General features: G+C 41.1%; 1 protein-coding gene across 2 annotated transcripts in view; it reads left to right on the top strand.

Moving 5' to 3' along the window:
* shank3a (SH3 and multiple ankyrin repeat domains 3a) overlaps positions 1-27,561 on the top strand; it is a 175,690-nt gene that overhangs the window by 111,621 nt on the left and 36,508 nt on the right. For both annotated transcript variants that reach the window (XM_062390464.1, XM_062390465.1), the window contains 2 exons: positions 8,453-8,634; positions 26,064-26,177. In XM_062390464.1, coding sequence (XP_062246448.1) covers positions 8,453-8,634; positions 26,064-26,177 — 296 coding nt within the window. The remainder of the gene's footprint in view (positions 1-8,452; positions 8,635-26,063; positions 26,178-27,561) is intronic.

Raw genomic sequence — 27,561 nt, 5'->3', positions numbered from 1 at the left:
CCATGTGGTTGTCTGAGTCACTTGTTAGTCACAAGGCAGCATTCTGCATCGTATCCCATGGTGGAGATAAACATAAACTAAACATGAAAATGTGCCATATGATAATGGCTTCTGGATTAGATGTATAGTGGTAGACTGAAACATTGATCAGTAGGAGTTCTCTCACAATTAGTTGTGGCCCTTGCTCTTGTCAGGGTTTGTCTTAGGAAGGTGTTTCTGACAGAGACATTTGGTCTCTTAACAATCTAGGCTAAAATGCTGCATTTATCCTGCAACAAGAACAGAGGTTAAATAACATACTTAAAATGTGTGTGTGTGTTTGTACATGTCAATGTGTATATTTAGACACATGCACATGCCCTCACAAGTTGTGTGTGTGTGTGTCAGTTTGTATATAAGAGTTTGAGAGACGGTTCATACACTTTTTGAAATTAGAGCTATGGGCAATGCCATTGGACGTGCCACTCAAAACAGCCTGTCACTCAGTTGATGCATAAGTCCACAGATGTAGTTGTGCTGCTAGGTGCTAGGACAAACCTCCCTTGTACACTGAACCATTAGACAAACTGAACAGTGAACTAGGGCCCTGATCAAATCTCAGACTGAAAGACTGAAGTAGTTTACTGACACTTGGGGCTCTGCTTTACACCAGGCACATAGTGGTGCCAAATCTGATGTTGTCAAAGACCAACAGAGTTGTCATTTTCCAGTCCAAGACCTACATCGTTATATATAGTTCATGAATCTGCGCCCATCTGTGCACCCATGGGTGGGTTTGTCTTCAAAAGAGGTCTGTTTAGGTGCATTGTTGGCCCATTGCCATCTTTAGACAGCAGAGTGGTTGCTCCTTAGAACACTGGTCTAGTTTCAGGGTTGTTTTAAGGGCTCATTATCAAGACTGTAATGCATAGGCAGGTGTGCAACATGTGTACATGCACACATTATGCTTTTGAGCCTGATGTGGGCACTTTTTTTCTGCCATTACATTAGCAAAAGCGTATTTGTGCCTTAAATACATATGTGCCCTGCGCTTAAACAACCAAGTGCATAGATCAGTAAAATAGAGGCTGTGGTTTTTTCCACCTTTTATAATAATAACTTGTCAGAGATAGATCACTTACATACATAACACAGCTAATATGATTTGACAGTATGAGGATGCCAGTGTTTGTGTGAAATAGTCTGATGTCTGACAGGGGAATTGTATTACAGCTAAACTCCAGCTGTACGCTCCTCTCCTCTCATACTCTTCTGTCACTTGACTCCATCCATCAAAGCCCCTCTCTCTCTCTCTCTCTCTCTCTCTCTCTCTCTACCTCTCTATTTCTCTACCTCTCTTTCTCTCTCTACCTCTCTAACTCTCTTTCCTCATCCTCTCTCATGTATGCGCTCATATCACCACGTACAACTGGTGCCATTGATCTAAGGTTTTACGCCCCACAGTAGTCAACATGCCTTTATTACATCATGTAACATGCACATGTCAGACAATAGAAGCTTGAGCTCTGAGATGATCAATCTAGAATTGAGTTACATGAAGTGAATTTGGTTCATTCATAAATTTCAGCTGCATTATTAAACCCCCTTCCTCTCTTTCTATCATCTGTATCTTAAGCCTGAGTATTTCTTCTTCTGCTCCATCTTGCACTGTATTGGCAGCAACGTTCACTAAGAGAGATACCTGGCACTGTGTGGATTTTGATAATTCAAGTTGGAAGAATGGGAAAAATAAAATGGACTCTAGTAGGTTTGGTATGTCTGCTGTGTCCTGACCTAAATGGCCTTCTGTACACAGGGAGTTTAGACCTTGTTCCTCTGTGCACATTAGCCCTACACCAAGTACTAAGGTGAGGTGAATGTATAAAAAGCCTAAAACGAGCAGCTGGTCTCTATGGCCAGAACCTGCACCCAAGTGAGACTGATGCTGTCCTTGAACATTTTCTCTCTCTCACTTCTCCCGCCTGCTCTCTGTTTCTCCCTCTGACCTTCTGTTTATGCCCATGGTAACTCTGGAGGCATCATGGTCACCAGGGGAGTGTGAAATTAGCTTGGCCAGTCAACAGTCCGCTCAGCAGCAGACCCCAGCATGTTCCTTTAGAATTTACCTTCCCTTGCACCTCGGTTTTGTGCAGTGCTGTCAGGGTTCAATAGCTTGGCCAGGAAAGTTTAGACAGAGACAATGGAGAAAATACAGATATGTCAGAGTAGCATAGTAACACTCAATCAAGGTAAAACAATAAAACCAAGCCAGATTAAAGCAAAACTTGATAACAATTACTCAAACCGATTCAGTTTATCAGATAATATGACAACACTGAATGATAGTATGGCAGAAGTTTTTTTTTAATAACTCAAATTTCCTCTGTCATAAGAAGCAAATTGGCTGTGTGATTGCTTCTAGTGCAATCAATAAAAAAAGTTTTTCAGTGGAAAGCACGTTGTCTTCACAGCATCAGTTTGAGAAATTGTGATATTTTGATGTGCAGCTTCGCTTCTACCTGCTAACCGTAAAATTGTGGGAGGGGATTTGTGCACAAGATGTTACACCTTTTAAACATCTACTCAGTCTGAATCATGTGAGATTGTGCTGTTAGATGGAGGGCTCACTGAGCCAGAGAACTGTCATTGCCTGCCGATGTGATATAACCCTTCATGTGATGTTAAAGCATCGTCCCATTTTCTTCACCTTTTAATTCTCTATTTGCAGTTCTCCTCACCTCTTCCTAATCTCATATTCTTCCCTCTTTCGTTGCATTAGTCACACCAGTGGCTGTTGGTGTGAAGATTATCCATTGGGTCATACACAGCCAAAGGGCTGAGGTACACGGAGCTAAAGGACGACAGGAATAGAGGGAAAGAGGGGGAGAAGATGCAGAGTTGGACTTTTTCTGCTTCACCTGGGGAGAATAAACATCAGAACCAAAGGACACAGGAAAGTGCTATTGCTCTGTGTAAATCATAATTCTTATGAGAGGGTGAGGGTGATTTAAAACACTGACGTTGTCTGCTTGGGCCCGGACAAACACAATAAATCAACAATAGAGCCATGTCACGCAGCAGAGATTTACAGCTGATTGAAGCATTGCTCAAAGTCAGAATGCATCAAACAATGTGGATGTGCACGGTTTACAATATGGTGAAGGCCAGTCACTCTAGGACAGAACCATAACATGCTGATACTCTGGCATCTTATCTTATCTTCAGCCTCTTCTGCCACTCATTCTGGACCAGTTCATGGTAACAGTTTGGTAATCACGTTAGCTCTACTCTCCTTCTTTTCACACACATCCTTCAGCTCTTCCTAGGGGGTTGCAATGTATTCCCAGGTCAGATTCGAAATGTAATCCTTACAGCATGTTCAGGGTTTACCCTGGGGGTCTCCTTCCAGTTTGATCTGTCCATGAAGCGCCTTCTGCATACCTAAGCCCTTCACCTCGTCCCTGAGGGTTAGCCCAGGAAGTTTTGGAAGGGAACTAACTTTGCCTCCTTGTATCCATGAACTTCTGCTTTCTGTCAGTTCCCAGAATGTATGACCATAGGTGAAGGTAGGTGCAGTGATTAACTCAGGGGCCTCGCTTTCAGGCTCAGATCCCTTTTACCATGACATCACTGCATAGGTACACCTGTAAATCACCTAGACTGTTTGATCAAAAACACTGTGTTAATTTTAGTCATAATTTAGCAATGTCCACCTTTTAATGCTTGTCAAAATTAGTTTCAGAGATTATCTACAAGGGACATTCAAATGTTTCTCCTTATTTTAAAAACAGATAAGAGACACTACAGGTACATTTTTATTCTCAAAACTACATCTGTCACAGTTATTTTCTAATGATTCAAAAAATTGAGTAGTCTAGTCACTGAATAAATTAACACAATTGTGAGCAAGACCATAAGACACTTAAATTTCTTAATTTCAGTTGGGGATTAATTATGTACAACAGATGGCTCCGAGCAAGGCCCTGTGTCCCCATATTTTTTCCACAAACCCACAACACACCCTGAAAAAAATGCCTTAGCAAACAACTGTTGTCCATATGAGCTAAGTGGTTTGTTAATCTCAGCCTCCTCCTCATTCTTTGATTGAGCTGGAGTTTTGAGTTATCTGTTGGTCAAACCAATTGACCCCTGTTCTAATTTTACTTCAGATTCTTTGCAAAGCCAAATCTGCATATTTCTTCTTATTCCTCCTTCATAGCCATAAACACTCCAACATCGGACAAGAAAGAATGAGAGGGCAGGTTTTCATACAAGTGCAGCAAAGCAAAGGCAAGCTGACGATCATTAGGAGTGTGATGCTGATTATGACTGTGTGTAATGGGCTCATCTAACCTCAGAGAGCTGGGCTATTTGAGGAACAAGCCATTTACCTGAGACAGCAATGCAGTCATGTGAGGGGAGGCTACACTGAAGCCTCTTAGTTTGATAGCATCTGCAAAAAATGACATTTAATGACATTTTCTGTTGCATCCTCAGAGCCATGTAGGGAGTTCATAGATTTTGACATTCTAACTGAGGCAGCTTGACTCATTATTTAGCTGTTCAAATGTTAACCTGTCTTGCTCATTGATCCTAATCAAGTATTTGAGAGCTGGAATGCTCAAATTATTGATTTAAAGACTTCTGATAAGGGACGTCTTATCTGTGATAATCCCTGGTTTGCTCCAATCTTGAAAACACAGGAAGACACAAACATTTGCTCTTGATTCCTTTGTGCAACTCTCAATTTGGGTTAAATGATAAATATTTTGTTAAATATTTATGTAAATTATTGTTGATTAAAGTTGTAACCCCCATTTACAGTATACCAGTTCATTTAAAAAGAATAATTATACACCTTTATTTGAAAGAAAAATAACCATGGGAGTAAAGGTCATTATTATCTATGCAAACAGAAGTATAACTACCACATTCATGAGCTGTAGTGCACTGTTTTCAGCGAGTTATTAAAATGTGTAAGATGAGAGTAGAAAGAAGTCAATTGGATCAATAATCCATGTTTTAAGTGTTCCAGGTTCATATTATTGACTTATCAGTTCATTTGTTGGCTATATTTTCTCTCCTTTTATTGACAGTTGCCATCGTTACAGAGGCAGGAGTGTGTCCTAGGAAACAACACAGCTTTTGTAATAGTCTGCCTTAGAACTTTGTGTGTACTTGTGATGCAGCCTACATCTGTATAGCGTACAAGCTACTTTTAATGAGGCACTTTGAAAGAGAAGAGAAAACCATGCAGTGAAACAAAATGGGCCAGAAATAAGAGCTTCTGTGTCGAATGCAGCATGCTGTTGGTTATGGAAATCGTGACTCACCATCATGAAACTGAATATGAACACCTAACATTAGATGACACAATCATGTGTTACTTATAGGAACAAATACCTCCCTTGCTGAAATAGGTAAAATGGCTCAATCTTATGTCAATGGCTAAAAAGGTGTTTCACACATTGAACCAAACGGCTTCCTTATCAGCCGCCAACATCGCTACAGTCAAGGTGTTAGTAGGGTCAGTTAAACTCAAACTAGCTGGTAGGTGGGCGTGTCCTATATCAATTAGTGATGACTGCCCGGAATCAGGAGCCCCTCCACCCACCATCTCCTCCTACAACACACCAACTCTGCTGACCCTGAGCACCTTGGAACGTACAAACACACTGTTTAACAAGTGTCTCTGCCATAACAAAACAGCAATTATAACCTGTTATTTAAAAAGAGTCATGTCTTGATTTAATCTTTTTGGCACCTTTACGAAACCAGGGTAACCAATGTCAGTCCTACTCTTAATCTACATTGTTTATGTGCTGATTCAACAGCTTCCTTATCTTACACTAACACATTAACACTGAAATAACAGAACTGTAGTTTAGGTTATTTTTTACTACGTTTTTTATAATTTATTATATGATTGGCCCATTATTGTAAAATTGTGTAAGCAGAATTTATTGCTTTGATTTGATTGAAAGTTCAATAACAGTGACTTAATGTGAAACGCTGAGATGTCTGACTCAGTTGGATTTGTTGGAACTAAGTGGTGGTGCTTCTCTCTCAAACTTTAAGAGAGAAAACACACTGACACCAGCCATGTTTGATTTAGGCCTGCCTTCAAGATAGTTGGATACAGCCAGTACAAGTAACAACCAGCCTTTGTTATTAAACCATCAACAGCTTTTCTCTACACTGCATTAATGCAAAGGATTTTACTCACTCACCTTACTGAAACCACCAACACCTGTAACATGCAATAGACCACAGCCGGGGGCACTTGAATATTTTGTTATGCGGATTTGCAAGGTAAAAGAGAGAACTCTTCTCTGCATTCAGAAGGGCACAAGTGCATTTTCTTAAACATGGGCACAGGTAAATGACAACTGCACCGGTGTGAAATTAGCAAAGACACATAAATACGCTTGCTTGATAGGGTGTTAATCTGACGATTATCCTCCAGGCTACAGGGAGCAACTGGGGTCAGTCTGTGTGCACAACCTCTCAACCTCTAGATGTATGAGGTAGCAAAGGTGTGCCGGTGGAGGAAGCTGATTTGATCATTGAAATAGATGAGGTTTAAGAGAACACATTTTTTGTGTGTCACTTTGACAAAGCCTCATCTCCCTACTCCTACAGTTCTCCATCTCCTCTCTGTGTGCTGCTGGTTTTCAGTGCCAGGGATCCGACATTAACATGCGGCAGCCATCCCGGCCCCTCAGTCCCTGCGGTAATTGGAAAGCCGTCAGCAAGCCGTTGTTTCGATGGAGAGGGGGACAGAGAAAGAGAGGCTGGGTGAGATGGGGAGGGCAAGAAAAGCAATAGAGAGTTAGGAAGGGAAAGAGACAAACAAGGCTTGAAGCAAGGGAACAGGGAGGACATAGGGATGGAAAGGGGGAAAGGGCACAGGAATCAGTTGAATGAAAGAATGAAGTGTCTGATATAACTTACAAGTAGAGAAATGGCACAAGACTGAAAAAGGTTAAAAGGTAGATAGACAGTTATTTAGCTCAATTTAGAGATTTCCAGAGATCTGACGTCTTTCTAGGAAATGTCGCTGTGAATGTCAGTCTCATTTCACTGCATAATCAAGTCACTTGTTACAGTGATTGATCAGAGTGTGTATCCCTTGTGTGTTTATATAGGTGTGTGTGTGTCTATATGCTTTCATTTCTACACGAGCAGCAGAATAATACTGAATGCAACGTGGTGATGAATGAAGACTAGGCGGAGTTCTGCTGCTGTTGTATTGGAATTCACCACCAGAGAGTGAGAGAGAAAAAGAAAGAGAGGCGGTGAAGATGCAATGCCAACAAAGGTTGAGAAGGCGAGGGATAAGAGGGGGAAATGGAAGCAAGAGAGAAGGGGATTGAAGGCAAAGCGAAAGAGGGAGGGGCGACAATTAAACCAAATGGGTTGGCGCTTCGCGCCCCACTGCACACAAGCATGCAAATACACACACACACACACAAACACAGACAACAGAAGCGTGCATACACATACTCTCACAGCTCGCTTCAGGGAGCAAGCACACTCATAGGCAGGAGGAGATCAATTTAGCTCTGGGACGCGTATGTGTGTGTCAGCGATGTGTTAGTGACATGCTGGTAGTGGCGTATGCCATGCTTGCTAGCGGAGGTGCAATCTTAGCCTGAGTGGGGGGGACTGTCTGTGTATGTGCCTGTGCACACGGCTAGAATGCACATAGAGGGCTTGTGGTGTGTGAGTGTGAGCGAGCCGTCAAAGGGGAGGGGAGCCACGGAGCGCAGCAGCAGTAACAGCAGCTTTGCCAGAGTGTGTGTGAGCGAGTGTGCGTGTGTGAGGGGTGGAGGGGAGAGGAGAGGCAGACGCGCCGGGACTCCCGGGAGAAGGAACAAGAGTCGGGGAGTAGATCCAGCCTCTCTCCTCCACAGCAGGACAACCAGGACCCAAGGACGAGGCAAGATCTGTAGTCTTGCCTGGAGTAGCTGGAACTGGGGACACACGGGAGATCTCTGTCCCTCTCTGGAGGGGGCTACTACTGGAACCCCAACTCGAGATGTGTCTGACTAAGGGGGGCTTCCAGACGGATCAGACCCATGCAGAGAAAGAAACTGTGCAGTCCCTCTTACCGTTAAATATTTCTGCTTCTCCCTTGGTTGGATGCTGGGCAGAGGGGAGAGATAGAAAAGAGAGAGGGTAACAGGGAGCAAGGAGGATTTTCTCTGTGCCATTAGGGAAGGAAGGGAATAAGAAGGGGGGTTTGGGGGGATGGGAGGAGTGTACTCTCCTCTCATGACTCTCCTACGGACCACCGACTGTTGACTGTTGATCGGCAGGCACAGGACTTGTTTATGATTCCCTCCCTGGCTACCATAACAACCAGGGGGAGCCACCAGGTTGCTGTCCCACTGACGACCATGTCAGTGACCACGGGCCTCAGTTACCAGCTCCCTGGAATCACCACAGTAACATATGTGTTTGTTTACAGCCCCGGCTCGGTGCAGCGAGATCCGAGCCCCCCTCATCACACACCTCCAGCGCTGACAGGTCCCCGTGGGCCCAAACGGAAACTCTACAGTGCTGTCCCAGGACGTACCTTCATCGTGGTCAAGCCTTACACGCCACAGGGGGAGGGAGAAATCCAACTCAACCGTGGAGAGAGGGTCAAAGGTAAGATGTCTACTGTCATATTCCTCACTACAGATTTTCTCCACTTGCTTAACCTACTACTGTAACTACTACTTTTTCACACCACCGCCACTAATCTTTATTTCATAGCATGACAGCAGCTCTCTGTCATCACCACTAGTGCTGTTTCAGTTGTACTGTGAAGTCCATGGCTACATGTAGCTTGCTTGACTGCCAGAGTTGCAGTCTGTTGCAGAATAAAATAAAAAGACATCCCTGTGCTCATACTTCTCTGATGCAAAGCACACCATTACTTCAAGATGATTTTTCGCTGCAAAGCGGTTATGTAATCTTTAAAGCTGGAAGTCATTTCAGTGTCATTTGAGTTGACTTTGTGAATTACCATTTCATTCACTTCGTAAATATGCTGTTTTGTGCTCTACAAAGAGGTGTTGTGGCTTCGCTTTCATATGTTTGTGTGTTTGCTTTTGTCTCCATCCATGCATCACTCAAGACTATGACTCTAATGACGTAGAAGGTAAACTCCATAATATTCTTCTCACCCTGTATCTCTCCAGTAAATCTCAGTGTGTCAACCTTGCACCTGCAGTGTAGCAGTCGGTTCTTGGCCCCGTTTGAATCCACTTGAGATGTGTATACAATCTCAGTATGAATCTGTGATTACTTCAAGGAGAGGGCATGCAAATTCAAACATGTCCCTGTTTGCTTTTCATCGTTGTTATGCATACCACTGTCCTTCTTCCTCTGTGAAAGTGCTTCTCCCTGAACATACAATTACGTCTCTCTCTCCTCTTATCACCTGTCCACAGACTCCCACACACACCCTTCATCCTGCCCCATCACATACATCAACGTGGATCAAACCCACATTAACTTTATAAACAGTTACCTCATGTCCCTAGAAAGGCTGGAGACAAGAGGGGGGCCGCATTCCTGCTGAGACCTCTCATGTTCATTTCAGTTCTACAGAAGCACAGGGAGTACAGATAAAGGGTCAATTTGGAGTGCCCATAACACACTAATAAACATACACACTCTCAGACTCTTTCTTCCTCTTATTTGTTCAGTAGCAAGCAACATAAATTGTAGTGTAAACCCTGTCAAGATTCCTTCTCTCTGCCTGGATACGTACTTAGGTATTCCCACCACTCGCTAGACGTTTACTGTGTCACAGCCTCTCTGTCCTCACACACCCTCACCAGCAGACGTGCTCCTTTATGCTCTAATGCCTCCGTATAGTATGTTCTCTTTCATAGAAACTCTGCTGTCATTTGACCAAGACTTATTAAAACAGGTGACTAACGATATTAGACCAAACAGATCAGACTCATACTTTTGTCGAACAAATCTGAATGGGGTGGCATTGTCTGAAATTGTGATGTATGACTGTATGACTCAACAGCATGCCTCCATCTACTGTATGGATCTGCTGTCACTGGCTTTTATGTTGGTGCAGCCAAATCCATACCCCTGCCACTAAGGTTTTGCAGATCTTCCATGTTGGTCAGGCAGGAAACAAGCTTACGGTTGCATGACTGCCAGCACCAAGGCCTGGCCAAGTAAACCATCTGGCATTGTTATGCATTACTGACCATCAAACCATGACTCTGTTGCATTGACTATGCTTCTGTAGTCCTAGGATATGAAGTGAGAAGAACATTTCTGAAGTCTGCTGGGTTGTTGAACTGCTTAAAGGGCAGTTAAGGTTTCTATGGAAAGGATTTTTTTTGATAATCAAACTTCTGTAGTGCATGTAGTTCTATCAGGGAGGCACCACCCCCACTGGTACAGAGACGCAAGGCTTGAGAGGCCACTTCCTGAAGGGACGGATGACCCTTGGTTTGATGTATAATGCATTTGATCTAATCTGCATTCATAAATGGATGAGTTGCTAACAGTAATAGGGCTCATTTGCAATGGAGGACAAGAGGAGGAAAGGCAAATGAAAGAGACTGTAAAAAAAATACATTTCTTTATCTTTTCCTGGGTTATCCTCCTGATAAAGGTGACAAACAAATCAGAACCTCCATCACCTTCAGGGATGTCGATTGAGGTCAAAACCAGTTCATGTGTGTGCGTATGTGAATGCGTGTTAGAAATCAGCAATGCTGTCTGTGCCCTTGGGCTAACTCTGATGCGTGAAATATGTTTATGATTCACTTTACCTGACACCCTTACTTTCCTGAAACATTAAGTCACTTTTCCCCTCATCTCTGTCTTTCTGTTGATGACCTCACACCCTTGTTAATCACCAGCAAAACCAGAGGAGCATCTGTATGATGAGATAAGACTGGGTAAATCCTACTTAAATAACTGTCTGTCTGTGTTTGTGGTTGTTTCTGTGTGTGTTGGTATCCATGCGTGCATATCTTAGCATAACTGTTTATTAGCCCTCCTATTAGCAGATCAAACCGGTGGCCTGTTGAGGTGGGGAGTATTGTATACCACACAAAATCAGATGTGTAACATTGATTTTGTTCTAATGGGAGACATACTGTGTCTCTCAGCAGTAGAGCGGTAGCAAGTTCCTGGTCAATTGTTTGTGTGTAGCCAAGCCTTTTGTGAACACAAAATAAAAAATAAAAAAAATTCATCTAATGCCCTTTAGTTGACATCCTGTGCAATGAGGACAATGAGGATTATACGAATGACGTTGATGATGAAGGTAAAATGATAACCTTCCTTTTTAGCCCTTGAAACAAGGATGGCAAAGTGGTTAAAACAGTAAATCTTTAAGAGACCTAATTATTTATAATTCTGCTAACACAAGAAAATGATGTTAATGTTGCAGTCTTGTGTTCCCTCTAGTGATCTCAACCAATGATTTTCACAATATTGAGCAGTGAGAGGAAATAAAAAGAGCAACTAAGATAATGTGTAAGTGTAAGTCAGGCTTCAATGCTTCTGCTTTGTCATCCTTGATATACGCTTTGAACAGCATTGATAGATGTTCATAGCTTATAACCCCAGTATACTTTACCCAGAAGTAGATGGATCTTAAAATGTTTTTTATTTTATTTTTGGTGAGTAGATAAATGTCCCAAGAGTCTTGTGTTTTATCCATTATGAAGTATTGCTTTTAAAAAAACTCCTAGGGTTCTCTGTGTGATTGTCAGTCTATGGCTCTGCTGTCTGAGATCAATGGGCCTCATGCACCAACCAGAAATTTCTTCTTAAAACCCACGTACAGTTTTTACGAAGATTCTGACATTCACAGATGTTTTCTTATCTGGGATAAGTTCATATATAAGAACAGAGTCTACGCACACTGTCCCGGTGGTTATGGTCAGGCTCAGGTCGAGTATCTACAGATGCTCAACTGAGGATTCACCTGCAGTGCTGAGTTTCCAATGATGTGCGGCTCTCATTCAGAAAACTCTGCACCTTCCTTTTCCCTTTCCCCCTCTCCTCTGTGTTTGAAGACATTTACTTTGACTTCAAATCTTAGGTCAAACTTTTTATTTTACTTCATTTATTCAACATTCTCCCGATACAGCTTTTCACTAAACGTGCCGCTGCATTCCATGTATCGCTTATGTGGTATTTTATGTTCACCGCTAAACTAAGAAATATTAAAAACGTTTTTTATCATTTGAGTTCGGTGCTGTGCTGTCCTTAGATTTTTTTTTCAATCATTCCTGGCTTCTTAAAAGCTTTTTTCAGTTTCTGTAATTTCTGTGTGCCCACGGCTCTTCAGTCTCATGCCCTTATATGTGCATTGGCAGAGCCTTGATAAGATAAATCTGTAGTTTTTCTTTGAAAACGTTTTAAGAAAAAATGTGGGGAAATTCTTAAAGGATATTGAATAGTGAAAAAGGCCCAATGTCTCCAGCAGCCTTCCTCTCTAGACAAACAGCCCTGCTGTTAGCTATTTAGCAGCGTCATTCACATCCAGCTCTTTAACCATACTTTAAAATAAGTTTTTCCCTTCCCGCTCATCCACTGCCACTGGACCACACAACTATTATGCATTTGGTATTGTGGGGCATGTGTGTAGCCGTTTTTGTTAGCTTTTTAGGACAATGTTTTGTATGAATGGTGATCTTGTCACAACCAATAGACCTAACAGAACCTAAGCTCAGTCCTAATGAGGCAAAACCTCAGTTCTGAGGTCAGGGGTAAGGCTAAGTTAAGATAAGGTTTGGTTTAGGCATGAGCTGGTCATGTCAACAATTAGGGATAAGGTTTATATTAGGCTGTTCCCTATGATTGAAAGTCAATGCAGTATCCTTACAAGGATTGCTGAATGAACTGTGTGTGTGGGAGATGATCACTTTGGTACACTCCATTAACAGGTCCACGTGGCCCACCCCCTTGCATCCCACTTTTTTCCCTGTGCTCTTTCTCTTCATTGATGTAATCTGATCTCATCATCTGGATGGACATCTTTTAAAACGCATTTATTGTCACCATGGTAACAAACAAGGACACACACACACCACTATAACCTAACACATTTAGGGCCGCACACAGAAAACAACACATTCGCAGGTATAACCACAACACACAAAGGAACAAAAACGCGTGTGTCCTGTGTGTCGACATGCTGCTCCCTCTCAAGGAGCTTTAACTGCATATTCATGATATTCTTCTCTTCAACAAGGTGACACATCTAAGAACATGCCTCCATAACAGTGTATTATTACACACACACACACACACATCCACCTTCTCCAAACGCCATTATAAATCTTGCAGACAGCCATGAAAATGAAACCAGAGCAAGTAACGTTGAGATTAGACATTCACAAACATGATTAATGGGGTTTGGCCGAACCCAGTGTGTGCAGAATATTAACGCTGCTATGGGCACTGGAGGATACCTGGACCATCTATACCGACACAAACACACCTAACGTACATATACTGGGTTTTAATGGATTATTTCAGGTCTATCTTTACACAGACCTAGAAAGCAACTTGTAGTGCTGTTATGATCTCTGGGAATATACACAATATAGCTCAGCCATTTACTATTATTGGTATACTAAATGTCTGAAAAGCTTTCTGTTCAAACCATTGTCTGAATGTAGGCTTCTCTTCCTGTGCTCAGTTTTTCTCTCACAATGGCTTCATATGTTCATTGATGTGTACGTGTGTTTTTGAACAAGGCCAAGCACCAGTAGATTGTACAAATGAAATGGAGCACAATACATAATATTATTCACTACAAGGTTTGCTATTGTTAAGACGAAAAATGCTCATGCATGTGTTTGTTACCAAGCAACAGGTGCAAAGTGCAACTCTGACTAGTTTGAAGACTGAAATAAAAAATAATTAAACTGTGCCTTTGAATATCAGAACGTCCATTTGGTTCTCAGTAACAATATTTCTTTACCTACATATTTTTGTCCATGGAGAGAGAGTAACAGAGAAAATGAAGGGACTTTTCTGAAAATCTCTATCCATCACTGTTAACTTCCCACAGTGAGCTTAGGAAGAATTAATTAGACGTGTCCTGTCTGTCTGGTAGGAGCATGAAGTGTTCCACGTGTTTGTATAAATGTGTGTTTCTCAGTATGTGCAAGTTAGAGCTGCTCTCTTATTGTTTTGTGTATATGGTGCCTGCTCGTGTGCAAATGTGTGTATGTTGATGTATTATAAGTAATTGCCTCCCACAAGTTAGATAAACAGCATCCGTCAAGAATTCAACAACCAGCTGTCCTAATATCCAAGTCGCATATGGAAGACCTGTGTCTTTATCTCTCTCTCTCTCTCTCTCTCTCTCTCTCTGTCTCTCTCTCTGTCTCTCTCTCTCTCTTTCTTTATGTCTCTATATATCTTCTTCTCTCCTCTCTCTTTCTTTCTTTCTTTAGATTATGTACACACACACACACACACAAAATATAAATTTATGTACAGATGCTTTTGATAATATATGCAGTCATTTCTATGCATCTTCCCATCATTTACACTAATACTTAATTGAGACATTTGTGTCAGTGGATTTTAAGCATTCAATTTGATTGCAGTATGATAGCAGTGAAAAGCATATCTATCACATGATTGTGGTAATTACAATGCACTTGAGTGTTTCTAAAACAAACCCCTGCTGATCTTTAGACGTGTGCTCTTTTGCATGTGGAAGCCATAGCCTCCTGTGTACAAGACTGCAGCAGTATTGGCTCATCAAACTAATAATAACTGTGACAATGGCCATTCATAACTACGATATTCTGTCAGATGATCACTTCTTCTGGTGCAAGATAATGTGAAAAGCAATGTTTGCGGTTATCTTTTGAGAAGATTAAGTGAACTATGATTTCTATTTCTACACTTACTTGTTTGTTGTGTCCCCACGATGGAAATATGAAATAATGATAGAAAACCTTTTAAACATATCTTTGAGCTATTTCCTAAAAGCATATTAATGTAGTTTGTACAGATAAATTATAATTCAACTAAATGTTTTAACTATAGATGTGAAAAATGCAACCACAGGGAAAGTAAATGAAATGCATTACACTTCAAAAGCACTGTGTTCCCATGCACATCAGCCCACAGTTGAAAAGCCTGAGAGAACGCAATGATATTCAGCATTGTATGTGACTGTGTGTGTGTGTGTGTCCCGGGATACCCAGGGGAAATTGCTATCGCAGTATAGAACCTGAGGCTAGTCAGTTATCGGCAGATTTCACTCATTGGTCTTTCATAATGTGCCAATTTCTGTGTGTGTGTTTACACAAATTTCGTCCTATGGTTGTGTGGACAAATTTGTGTTTGACATCATAGCTGTGAAGACTTTCACAACTTCAAAGGTTTGTTTGATGTGCATGATCTTTTCCAACCGCCAACATGATTGTGTGGAGCAGCCTATGTGCTGAGCAAAATTCTTCCACTCAGTGGGAGCGGGGAGGCTGATAGAAACAGCTGTTTGTACCATGTGGAATGATTTCACTCTCTGTCTCGTAGCCTGTCCATTCACTTCGAATTAGTGCCAAAACTATCCAACCATCAATAATGAAAAGCAAGTAGGCTGAGGAAACCGACATGTTCTGTCTATCTGTGTGACTCACCAGATGTAGACTGTGGGTGTAAGCCTGCCATCGGGTGCCAATTCTAGGCGACATTCTGTTTTCCCGCTTTCGGTTGGTTAAAGCCTCTTTTCTCCAGTAAACAATGAGCTTGCAACCTCTGTGCTAGATACCGACAAACTGGAAATTGCAACTTTTTAGGAATAGTAATTGAGCATTACATGATCAACATTCATTTTGTCCTGGTTTTTGTGCCATTTTCTTTGACAAAATTAGGTAATTTAATGACAGTGTATGACTCTACATACAAATGTTCCACCAACCCAAGTTCACCCTGACTCTGTTCTGCAGGAGTGATATCTATGAAATCCCAGAACGTATTACCCAAGCCTTTTAATTATCCACTGCTGTATATTTGTCATATAAGTATATTTTCCCTTCTGCTAACTAATGTGTAGAATTATATGTACAAGATCTCCATTAAGTTTGATTCCTTTAAATTTTTACTTAGCATGTGATAGGTTTACTCAGTTCAAAGGAATAATCTTAATATTTATTGGGCAAGGAAGGAATGCAGAGTGGTGAAGATGATAGGGTTCAGCAGAGACTTTAAGGACGGAGAAAATCACATGATAGGCCCTTATATAAGAGTCTTATCCACTGTCTTTCAAACAACTGAATTATAGATTGAGTTGGTGGTTTCTTCAGCTCAGCTTGTATCTCACAAATTACTGCAAGGGTGAGGGGCTTGGGCGTTATGTCATGATTGTCCTTACAAGTATAGAAAAACCTGTGTGTGTGTGTGTGTGTGTGTGTGTGTGTGTGTGTGTGTGTGTGTGTGTGTGTGTGTGTGTGTGTGTGTGTGTGTGTGTGTGTGTGTGTGTGTGTGTGTGTGTGTGTGTGTGTGTGTGTGTGTGTGTGTGTGTGTGTGTGTGTGTGTGTGTGTGTGTATTATTGATATTGGACAGGGTCGCGGGCCTGAGGCAAGGACATTGATGTCACAGCTAAACTTATAGCTATCCAATCAGATTGGCAGCGGGATGTAAAGTCCCGCCCCCACACCTAGCCCACCCCTGATGAACATACCACCTGTTCTCCTATTACACTCTTTATTTTTTCATTGTGCATTCCAAACATGGATGTGCCATGCAGGATTATCTCAAATTAAAACCCATGCTTGACTAACATACATCTAATTTACTGTGATGTAGCCTCGCACAAAATGCTAATTACAAACACAGCAGAAACAGCAGTTGCAGCGTTAATCAGTTTATGAATAAACATGAAGAGGAACACTGTTTCACAAACAGGAGCCGTTGACTGTTGCAGAAACATATTCAACAGTAACACTGATATTCTTTTGACTTACAATCAATCTATCATGTACAATGTGACACACAATGTTTGAAGGTGAGGACAGAGCTGAACGGACTGAATGACTCCAGATGGTTGTTAGCAACAGGCATTTTCTGTCCTGCACAGGGACAACCTACTTTGCAGTCGGGAGTGGGAACATGCACGTGTAAAGGTCATGTCCTTTGTCGTTGGTGTCAGGAAGAGTAGCTTTTAACAAGTTTGGAAAAAGCTTGAGTCTCGACCTCGTCCAAATACAGGCAGAATCATGTTTGAAATTAAAAACAATAGGCAGGTATTTTTATTATAATATAGAATAAAGTCTTGTGTGAATCAATAATTTATGTGTCACTCTGACGAGCAAATATAACGATTGTGTGATTAATGAGTCAACGAAAAACTTCCACTAATCTATTTACAATCAAAGGACAATCAATGGTTGGTCTACAGCTAATCAATCACCTGTCTGTGATGAACGACTCCAATATTGTCTCTTGTTCTTTGAGAGTCTGTGTACCAGGTAATAGTATAAGTTATCTTATATCATATCAGTGCATGATGATGCACATGTGTGTTCATGCACATTTTATATTATATTTAATACAGTTTGCCTCTATTTTTTTGCATTATCTGTGATTTTGCCCTGGAGTAAGAAAAGAAACTGAAGCCAAGGCAGAGTTTAAATATTGGGTTGCCCATTTTATTTTTGCCTCCACCTAAGGATTGATACATACACATACAGAGATGCAATAAAAAGCAATGAAATGAAATGATAACGTCATGTAGCTCCCTTGAGCCCAGAGAGAAGAGAAGAGGGATCCCTCTGAGTCAGCCTTGGAGTTGTCCTCTTCCTCCTCCTCCCCCCTCCCGCTATCATTTACATTACTCTCCCACCCTCCCTGCTTTCTCTATTTTTTAGCTCTCTTCCTCTCCTCCCTCTTCTAACTCGACTGCCATTCACAAAAAAGCTGTTAAATTTGACTATTCCATTTTTTTTACTCTCTCTCTCTCTCACTCTCACTCTCTCTCTCCAATACTGATGAGCCAGAGACTGCACCACTCCCTTGTCCTCTTACAGGCAGAAGAAGTCCTGGAAGGACGAACACACATCAAACCACAGCACATATTATACTCAGAGTGGTGTGACTGTCCCTCTTCCTTCTTATTTATTTGCTCTCTTCATTCACTCTTCTATATTCTCTGGGGTCCACTCACCCTTTTTCCACATCCCCTTATGAATTATCAACAACCTCTGCTTCTATTCCATGTCCACCTCCATTTTTTTCCTTCAGAACAGTTGTACCATATGTCTGAAAAACAATGTTTTGAGTTCTTGGCTTGCCTCCAGAAGGCGTCCTCCACTGTCCGAAATTCAACATACCAAAACCGTTGCCATGGACCATCTTGGACTCGAGGTTGCCCCTCGTCACTTATTCTACTGTATTTCCATGGACAAGTTTTCAAGACAATGCTAGGTTGACGAGAGTGTCTGGTTTTGTGTCCCTGCTTTTTGCAGATGATCTGGTTCTATTAGCTTTAGCCGGCAGCAAGTGGTGAATGCAGTAGGAATGAGAGGCAGAGACCCCAAGGTTGAAGCTGTGTTTTTTTGCTGTAAAAATGTGAATTGCAATCTCTGGGTTGAGATTGCTGCCTTAAGTAGTTTAAGTGTCTCAGGGTGTTTTCCACATGTGAGGGGACAATCATCCGGGAGATGGATGGCAATTTATGCAGCATCAGCAGTAATGCAGGCTCTGTACCAGACTGTTTTGGTAAAGAGGAAGCTGAGCCAGAAGGCAAAGCTTTCAATTTACCAGTAGATCTACGCTCCGGCCCTCAGTTTGTCATGAGCTTTGAGTAATGACAGGAGGAATGAGAATGTGGATAGATGCCAGTGAAATGAGCCATTTCTGTTGGGTGGCTGGGCTCAGCCATGCATATATTCTTTGATTCATATATTCTAACTAATCACGAACATAACTGCTGCAAAGCTGTAGTCACCCCCCTTTCTCTTCCTTGTGTGTGGATTGGGGGGGGGGGGGGGGGGGCATGTTGTGTCCCTCTTGTTTCATAAAGATGCAGCTCACTCGCTCTGTCTACGACACTGAATTGAACCAAGGTTTAATAAAGACTGCACAGATCCAAATCTAATAACAACTCTACTTTGGTTATTGGAATCCTCTCCACACTCGTCTTCAAACACTTTGTTGCATGCTAATGCACATACTCTCACATAGCCATATAGGCGGAGTAATATATTATCTTTATTCAGAAAAACCTGGAGTAAAGACCATCATATTCCACTTTTTGGTCATGGAATGCAAAAAGACATAAGATTTATTTAGAAGAAAGCATAACATTTAACAGAGAATAGCTAAATCCCCACAATGGAGCTGACCCAGAGGTCAGGACCACAGGTATAATCTGAAATAACCTGAATATTCATCTTTATAATGTTTAACTCCAGGCCTAATATATGCTAGCATCTCTACACTATAGTGTTTAATTACTCATTGCACTAAAGAAACATAGGAAACCGAGAAGCAGAACACTGGGTGTTGAGTGAACAGCAGGGAGCAGCAGCAGAATAGGGAATGTGTGTAGCTGAGGAACATATACAGTTGGATATGAAACTGCCCAAATTTATGTATGCCTGAAGACCACAGTTAAGTGGAGATGGAGAAAATGAAAAGGCAAGTGACATATTTTTTTTTGAAAAGGCAGTAAGAATTCAACGCAGCACCAAGACAGAAAAGGGGAACATCTGAACATAATTTTACCATGAAGCAGCACACTTCCTTCAGCAGTTGAGAATTAATAGGCAAACTAAGTAGTCACCTCCATTACACGATTTACTAATAGTACCATCAGAAGTGCACATTGTTCCTGTGTTTTTTTACAGCTAATCCACTGAGCAAGTCCCACCAGGGCATTTTATGGAAATCAAGCTGTATTTTGGTCTGGCAAGTCCTCCGTGGCTTCTCCGTTTGAATCAGTGTGAGTGCATCAGTGGCAGAACGCCATCAGCCTCTCTCAGCACAGTTGCACCTTTTATTTTCTGTTTCTGCAGAGTACAGGAGTGTGACGCACTGTTACCTGTGAAAAAATAACCTCAGGAACACCAAGCTTGATGATGAAGAAGTCCAATACAACAGTCCTGCCATAAATCCTACCTTCATGAATGCTGTAATTCTGTTGAAAAGAGTTGTTAAGTCAACTTTATGATCATTTTCTTATTGTCTTATTTTGACATGTGCGTTTATTTAATCCACCTTAATCAAATCCATATTGTTAGGCTAAACAATACACTACTGTGTAATATGCCAAACTGTCTCTAATGTAAACATCCCCTCAAATCAACTCCTAATTATATTTTCTCAAAAAGTAAACATTCTTCATGAAGGTCCATACTGCTGTATTTGACTGCATTAGGCTGGTGTACCTAATACAATGTAACCGGAGCATGTGAGTGTGTGTGTTTGAGCATTCACTCACTCATTCATTCATGGAAGGTACCCTCATCTTGTTTGAGTGAGAAACAAAGACGATGGGAGGAGGAAGAAGAAAAATGAATGACTCAGCTCAAAGCAGAGAGAAGCAAAATAAGAATTAAAATGAGCTGAATCAACAGTCTCACTCACACACACACTCACGCTCTCGAGCACAGATTCATTGAAGCTTGCAGGCGGGGTGTGTGAAGGGTATAAATAGTTCTGCATCCTCACTGATGCTATTTTTAAACCAGGAGTCTTGACTGACTTAACCAAGGGCAAAACTTAGGCGTACCACACACTCATACACACATACACACAAACACACTCAGAGAGGTGGAGAAAGAGAACAATACTGTACCAGACTTTTCACCAGACAGCAGACTTCTTGGACAGTCATGAATAACTAGGCACTTGTCAAAGCCCAGCTCTCTTCCTGTGTCAGCTTGTGTCTCTTTAGTTGGCTCTTGTCTCGTTTTCATTGCTGAATGCAAGACGCTTTCTGTCACACTCTCTCCCTTTGTTCCATGTTCTATGTCTCTCTACTATGCTTTTCTCCTCTCTGGTTCCAGTTTCATGCCTTTTTGTATGTTAGTTCTATATAGCCTGAGAATTTCCCTTTAATGGCCCAGAGGGATGATGTACAGTCTACTGTGGGAAATGTGCTGTGAATTTCTGTGAGTACAATAGAGTAGGTTAGACAGAGTCAGAGATACAGGGTGTTGGTCTACGGTAAACCGGAGCAGTTCGGGTTTAATTGTTAAAGATAAAAATGTGTTTACATGTATGCACAGATGTTGGTTGATATCAGTGTGCGGAAAATACAGAAACTGTCAACAATTACTAAAGGAGGTGACAATTTAGCGAGTATGCTCTAGCTTTCATACAAATGATAAACTGTTAAATGCATAAAGAAACATGCAATTGTGTGTGTGTGTGTGTGTGTGTGTGTGTGTGTGTGTGTGTGTGTGTGTGTGTGTGTGTGTGTGTGTGTGTGTGTGTGTGTGTGTGTGTGTGTGTGTGTGTGTGTGTGTGTGTGTGTGTGTGTGTGTGTGTGTGTGTGTGTGTGTGTGTGTGTGTGAGAACGTATGGTGTGCCTTTGTTTGCCTGTGGAGGTGATTATGAATCAGTCTGGTAGGTCTCTCCTGAGTGACTCAGTCGAAATAGGCCTGAATGTGCAGCAGAAATCAAATCTGGTGTCCAGCTGAGGTGTTGATTGCTTTATGTGGTGAACTGCTGTTTAGTCAAGCCCCAATGGATCTCATAGAGGGAACAGAGAGGGGGAAAATTCAGTTTATTGTTTTGCATTGAAGCAGCTCTTCTTAAAAACGTTTAATCTCCATGATATGCATGAAATTGACTCCTGCCTAGTGTAGATTAGTATATTTATTTTCCAAGCTAAAAGCTGCTCACCTCATCGTCCATATTTGTCCAGGAGGCATCAATGAAAGATATAACTGCATTCTTCATTTTGACCTTGTTTTTTTAGCTCCTCTAATTTTTTCCAAAACTCAGAAATGTAGTTTGAAAAATGTAAATTATTGAATAACCTTTCTGTGTCAATATTAGGTACTTGTACCTTAAATTTGAACAGACCTTGCCTGTCCTTCTCAATCAGAATTCTATCTTTTGAATCTAGAACACCTACATCAAATACCAGGATCCAACTACATCAGAGGTGGGCAGAAAGCTTCATAAAAATAACCAGTAACTCACATACAACGTCAGCACCAGCCTACTGATTTGTGTTGAGAAAGATGAGTTTGTTAACATGCTCTGGGGTCAGACGCGACCGCAGCCTGGTGACAGTCAGTCCAGCCGCCGAAAAAAAACGCTCTGAGGGGACTGACGCACCCGTGATACACAGGTAGCTCCGTGCTAACTTGGCTAGCCAGGGGAACCGTATTCCACTCACTTTCCACCAGTCTGTAGGGGTGCAATCCAGGGCTGGGGGAGCTTCCCTCATAAAGTTATGAAGTTCTGCTTCAATGCCAGAATCACGTTGAGTGGTATAGTGCTCCCCTCGTCTGTGTCAGACAACGCAGACTCCTCGTCTCCCCCAACCTCTGGGATAGCTTCGCAGTGTTGGCAGTAAACCAAGTCATTTTTTAACTCAAAATGATCCCACGATACACTTTCGCCGTGACCTCTTCATGTTTACTTTGGAAATGGAAATACACGGTAACTCGTAGGTAACTGAGTAGGCCTGTGGCAAACACTGCCCCCGTTGTCAAATGTGTAATTAGCGGATTTATCGATGAAAAAATAAATTCATCGACGAAATTCTTAATGATCAATTAATCGATCGTCGATTAATTATGCCCATCCCTAATTTGGACTATTGCTTGCTTATAATTTCTGCCTCATCAAGTGAATCTTTGCAGTAATCCCATTTGTAAAAAATTACTAGTGAAAAGACGAATATTCCTTTTCCTTTTTTTCTACTCAATATCCTGAGCCATATCACTGGAACTTCTTCCTTTGAGAGAAACTAACACTTTAGAAAATGCAACTTTATTGGGTGTTCGCAGCTCTCCAGCCAGTAATTTCCTCACAAATTCTCCCTCTCAATGAGATGTCACACTCCCAACCATGAGGCTTCTGTTGCCTCTTGAGACGTTACTGTTGCCATAAAATTTTCAGCAACTTCTTAGACCTTTTTTTCCACTACAATCTATTACTGTAGCTGTCCACATGGCAGTGGTCCCAAAGAGGTCTGCTTGGAAAAAAACATCATCATGGCGCACATATTGTAAATCCTCTTAAGTGCACAGACATGCACTGTTTGAGTTCCTTCCTGCCACTTGGCTCCTGTGAGCCCACATCTGATTCAGCACAGGGACAGTTGTCATGCCAACACAGTGCTGGCAAGCACCAAAACAGAGTAGCAGTGTCAGGTATATAGACTACTCGTGCAGCAGGGGACTCACGGACATACTGCATGGGCATGCGTTTTTGCTGTGTAGACTGTAATGGAGTGTGTGTGGCTGTTGTGTAGTTTGTGCCAGATATAAAGTAGAGCCAATACCTGTGAGAGTCGTAGTATTTGACCTTCACGAACAGATGCATTTTAAATATATGGTATAATTTAACGCTGTAATTTAGCCAACATTTCAACCTTAGCTATTTTGATTGAGCACTTCTTAAGACTGTTGATGGATGATGAAAATTAAGCGGAAGGATGTGGGAAGGGTCAGAAAAAAATGATTGGTTCTGATCCAGATCCGGGAGTGGATCAATTCCTTCTCACTTCCTGTTAAATGGCAAGATTTTCCACATTTCTGGATTTAAATCATGGAGCTTGATTTAAAAATTCTGTAATATTTAGGAGAATGGTAATTTGGTGCTAATTTCTCTGGATCTAGTACATTTGAATGTAGTTCATAGGGGGAATGATGGGTCTTTGTGGAGATATGAACTCCACTAGAGAAGATATTTGTAAGAACATATGTACGTATATGTGGATAACCTCCATGATGAACAAATGTGTTTTTTTGTTGTAATTTTTAGATACTCAATGGTCAATTCTGTCCATTCTGCTGGACAATAGTGTCGGGGACCAGAAATTGATTAGACGTGAGGGGGGTGAGGGACGAGATCGAGGTGAGCCTAGCAGCTCAATCAGAGGTCTCACCTTTTCTTTCATTTCTTTCAATTGGAAAACTGAACACTGACAGAGACAAAGAAGGGGGGTGGATGCAATTACAGAGAAATCATTCAAAAAAACTGAGACGGAAAATTTGTGTATAGTAAAAAAAGACAATAATAAAAAAATAATGGGGGGAAGAATAAATTGAGGGCGTGTGTTTTAAGGAGACAGTCAGGGTAAAGTTGAGGTAAGCTCAGATCAGAGAGGAATCAGTTCACGTATCCTCTGTGTGAGTGTCATGTTTTTTTACTGCAGCGAGTCAATAAACCGTCGTACTCGCCTCTCAATCACCCCCGCTCTCTAAGCTAGTGGACTATATGTTCAGCCTGGCTGAGTTTTCTAGATGTTAGCTCGGTTTGCTAGTAAATATTGTGATTTTAACAATATAGGACCAGCTTACTTTGATATTTAGCAGTCAAAGTCAGTTGTTCTTTAGCAGTAAAGTGGGGCAACAATTTGGAAGGATGACTTATTTACTTTGGAAAGCCACTGGAAGGAAATGCTTTAAAAAATAATTAGGAAAGACAGTAAATGTTGGTCCAACATTTAGGTTTTAATTATATAACATGCTAGGAGAGAAGAAGGCAGGACAAAATCTTATGTTATGAAGGGAATGTTTTAGGGGTTCATTTAAAAATGACTGATCACACAATGAAACTAGGGTCCATATCTCCAAGGCACAAGAGTCCCCTTATTAAACAACATTTGAACATTTATTGGGTTCTTGTAATCCTGCTAACAACAAACAAACAGTTGAAAGCATAATCTCCAAGGCAGAGGTAAAGAAACAGGCTCTGCTGCTATGGCCTGTTTCTATATGAGTGTCACTGAACAGGACGTAGACGGACTTAACTTTTAGGTGATGTAGGATATGGGGCAAAGAGCAGTAAGTCCTGGACAAAACAATGTGTTCTACAGCGAGGAACCATGTGAATGGATGGTATTGTGTCACAAGGTGAAGTCCAGCTGGTGGCTCCTCGTAGTCCTCCAGGTTACATCACTGTGACATTTCCCCATCCCAGAGTAGAATGTAGTTTGGAGGAAGTAGACGACATCATTTAGCAGGATGTCTGCTGGCTGCAACATCATACTGCCGTATCCTAGCAACCGGTTTAGAAGAGGGGCTCGCTCAAGCAAGGCTTCAGTTCCAGCTGGTGATATCTGAGGAGTGTGTGTTATTGTGTTGGTATAATAGTGTGAGCACGCTGGCTCAGTCCAGCAGGGAAGATCAATATCAACTCTACATTCATCTCTAATAAACTTAGAGGAAACTGGTCTTCCCTTCAGCCCTTTTTACCTCTTTTCTATCCCTCATACAGCCAACAGCTGGGGGGGAGGGGGGGGGGTCATTATGTGTTTGGTTTGCACATCCTTTGGTCCAAACCTCTAGCCTGTTCTCTTGAACACGATGTCTCTGGAACACCTCAAAATAATTATTTCTCATCGAGTCACCAATTTTCGGTGGTCGTAATGTTAATGATTTGTTTCATTTTGCCAAAAATACACTTTCTCTGCACTACATATATTATGTCTGGACAAACATGGATGTGAACTGAAACTGGACCGTTTGGAGGAGGCAATACTAATACTTGGTGTTTTTCATAATTTCCCTTCTCCCATTACTACATTCTCTTGACTTTCTCTCTCTTCAAATTATTAAATAAAAAGAAGGTAAATTTGTTCCAGACCAATTTTACTGTATCTGTGAACTTTTCGTTTCTGTATTTAGAAAATTTAATCTTTCACTCTACCTCACTCTTGTCACCCTCCCTCTCCCTGACTGCAAATTCCTCTTTATTTATGAACCTCTAACATAAAAACCTTAACACCTCCCTCTGCTACTTTAATGGCCCTTTGTCCTTTTTGTCTTTTCTCTTTTGGATGCACAAGGTTGATCCAAATGCTCACCTTGAAAGCGGCTAGGTTTATTTTATGACAACATTTGAGTGAATTAACTCCCTCCCATTCTTTTCCTCTGTCTGTCAGTGCTGAGTATTGGAGAAGGAGGTTTCTGGGAGGGCACGGTCAAAGGAAGGACAGGATGGTTTCCAGCAGACTGTGTGGAAGAAGTTCAGATGAGGCAGTTTGACCCTCGGCTGGGTAAGTACTGCGTTGCATAGCTCTGTCCATGGTGCTCAAAACTGAAGTTCTTAGTCCCGTAGCTCTCGCCATTGTATCATAACATCTGCTTTTTGAATTTCTTATTAAATGAGTGAGAAACATTAAGATATTAAAACATTCATGTTCTTGTCTCAGGTGATATAATGATAATTTCACTGTTAACAATAAAACCATTCCTTAATTAAGGAATCATATTCTGTAAATTTATTGAGAAACATTAACTTTTTATCCTTATTCTACCAAACTTTGCTGATCATTCTTTCTTTTCTAATTTATTTATATTTCATATTTTCAAAATAACCAGCTGTGTCATTGTCATTGACTGAAATTTGCTCAGTGAAGTGGCTCCCCCCCGCTGCTACCACCTGCTGCCATCAAAATTTAAATATTGATTTGAATGAGAATTTTCAAGTACAGATTAAATGATATGGGAATTTAATTGGGAATGGGAATGACAAGAGCCGTGTTTTGCACACAACTCACCTCAGACCAATTGGATAAAGTTGCATTGTTTACACCAGTAAGAGAATACATGGATCAAGTTTTTCTAGTTGAAGAGACTAATTATTTTATTCATGGTTACTGCTATTATTGAGTAATTTACTTATTGTAATATCTTACTCACTTTTTGTTTTGCTAAACCACCAAAAACCATGTTAATTGTTAAAATACCTCAAAGCACAATAAATCTTTATTTGATATATATGTACATGACAACTTACTGTATATACTTAAAGTGTGCATCCTCGACTATATTTTGGGAGGCTTTAAATGTAACATTTAATATTGTAACGGCTCAGTGTATTCCTGTTTTAACAAGACTAGTCAAAGTAGTAAATGAATAGGTTGCCTAAACACTGCCTAAAACTGAGCCTTAAATAATCACAAGTGACATTTACTGACAGTCCTTAAAGAATGGAGACTAGACTTTCCTTCTTCAAAAGTTGACATTTGACTTGTTATGTTGACAACCAGCTGTTTCTAAATGGGACACTTAATTAGTGCCTAATCATATGCAGGCACACTGGAAAGGTCGAACAGTTTAGCTTTTGCTAAAAATATGTCCACAGGTTCAGCATCAAGGGATATATTTAGCAAATGTATTAGCGAACTGCTAGTAAAATGTCATATTAACATTTCATTATACGATTTCACCTGCCTTGCTTCTATTCTCTTAAGAAAATCTATAGACCTATACTTATGACACAGTACAAGTTAATGAGGAAGATTGCACAGTTAAATAGTTTAGTTTACCTATTATCAATATGTGATATGATGAATTCAAGGATTATTTACATTTAATTTACTCTCGTGAAGTTCAACATCAGTTTGTTCTCTAACTCAATGAAGAGCTGCCTGAGAA

Source organism: Platichthys flesus, chromosome 6 (assembly GCF_949316205.1).
Source record: "Platichthys flesus chromosome 6, fPlaFle2.1, whole genome shotgun sequence".
Classification (NCBI taxonomy): Eukaryota; Metazoa; Chordata; class Actinopteri; order Pleuronectiformes; family Pleuronectidae; genus Platichthys; species Platichthys flesus.
The sequence above is the reverse complement of the archived record's forward strand: the minus strand, read 5'-3'. Positions and strand labels throughout refer to the sequence as shown.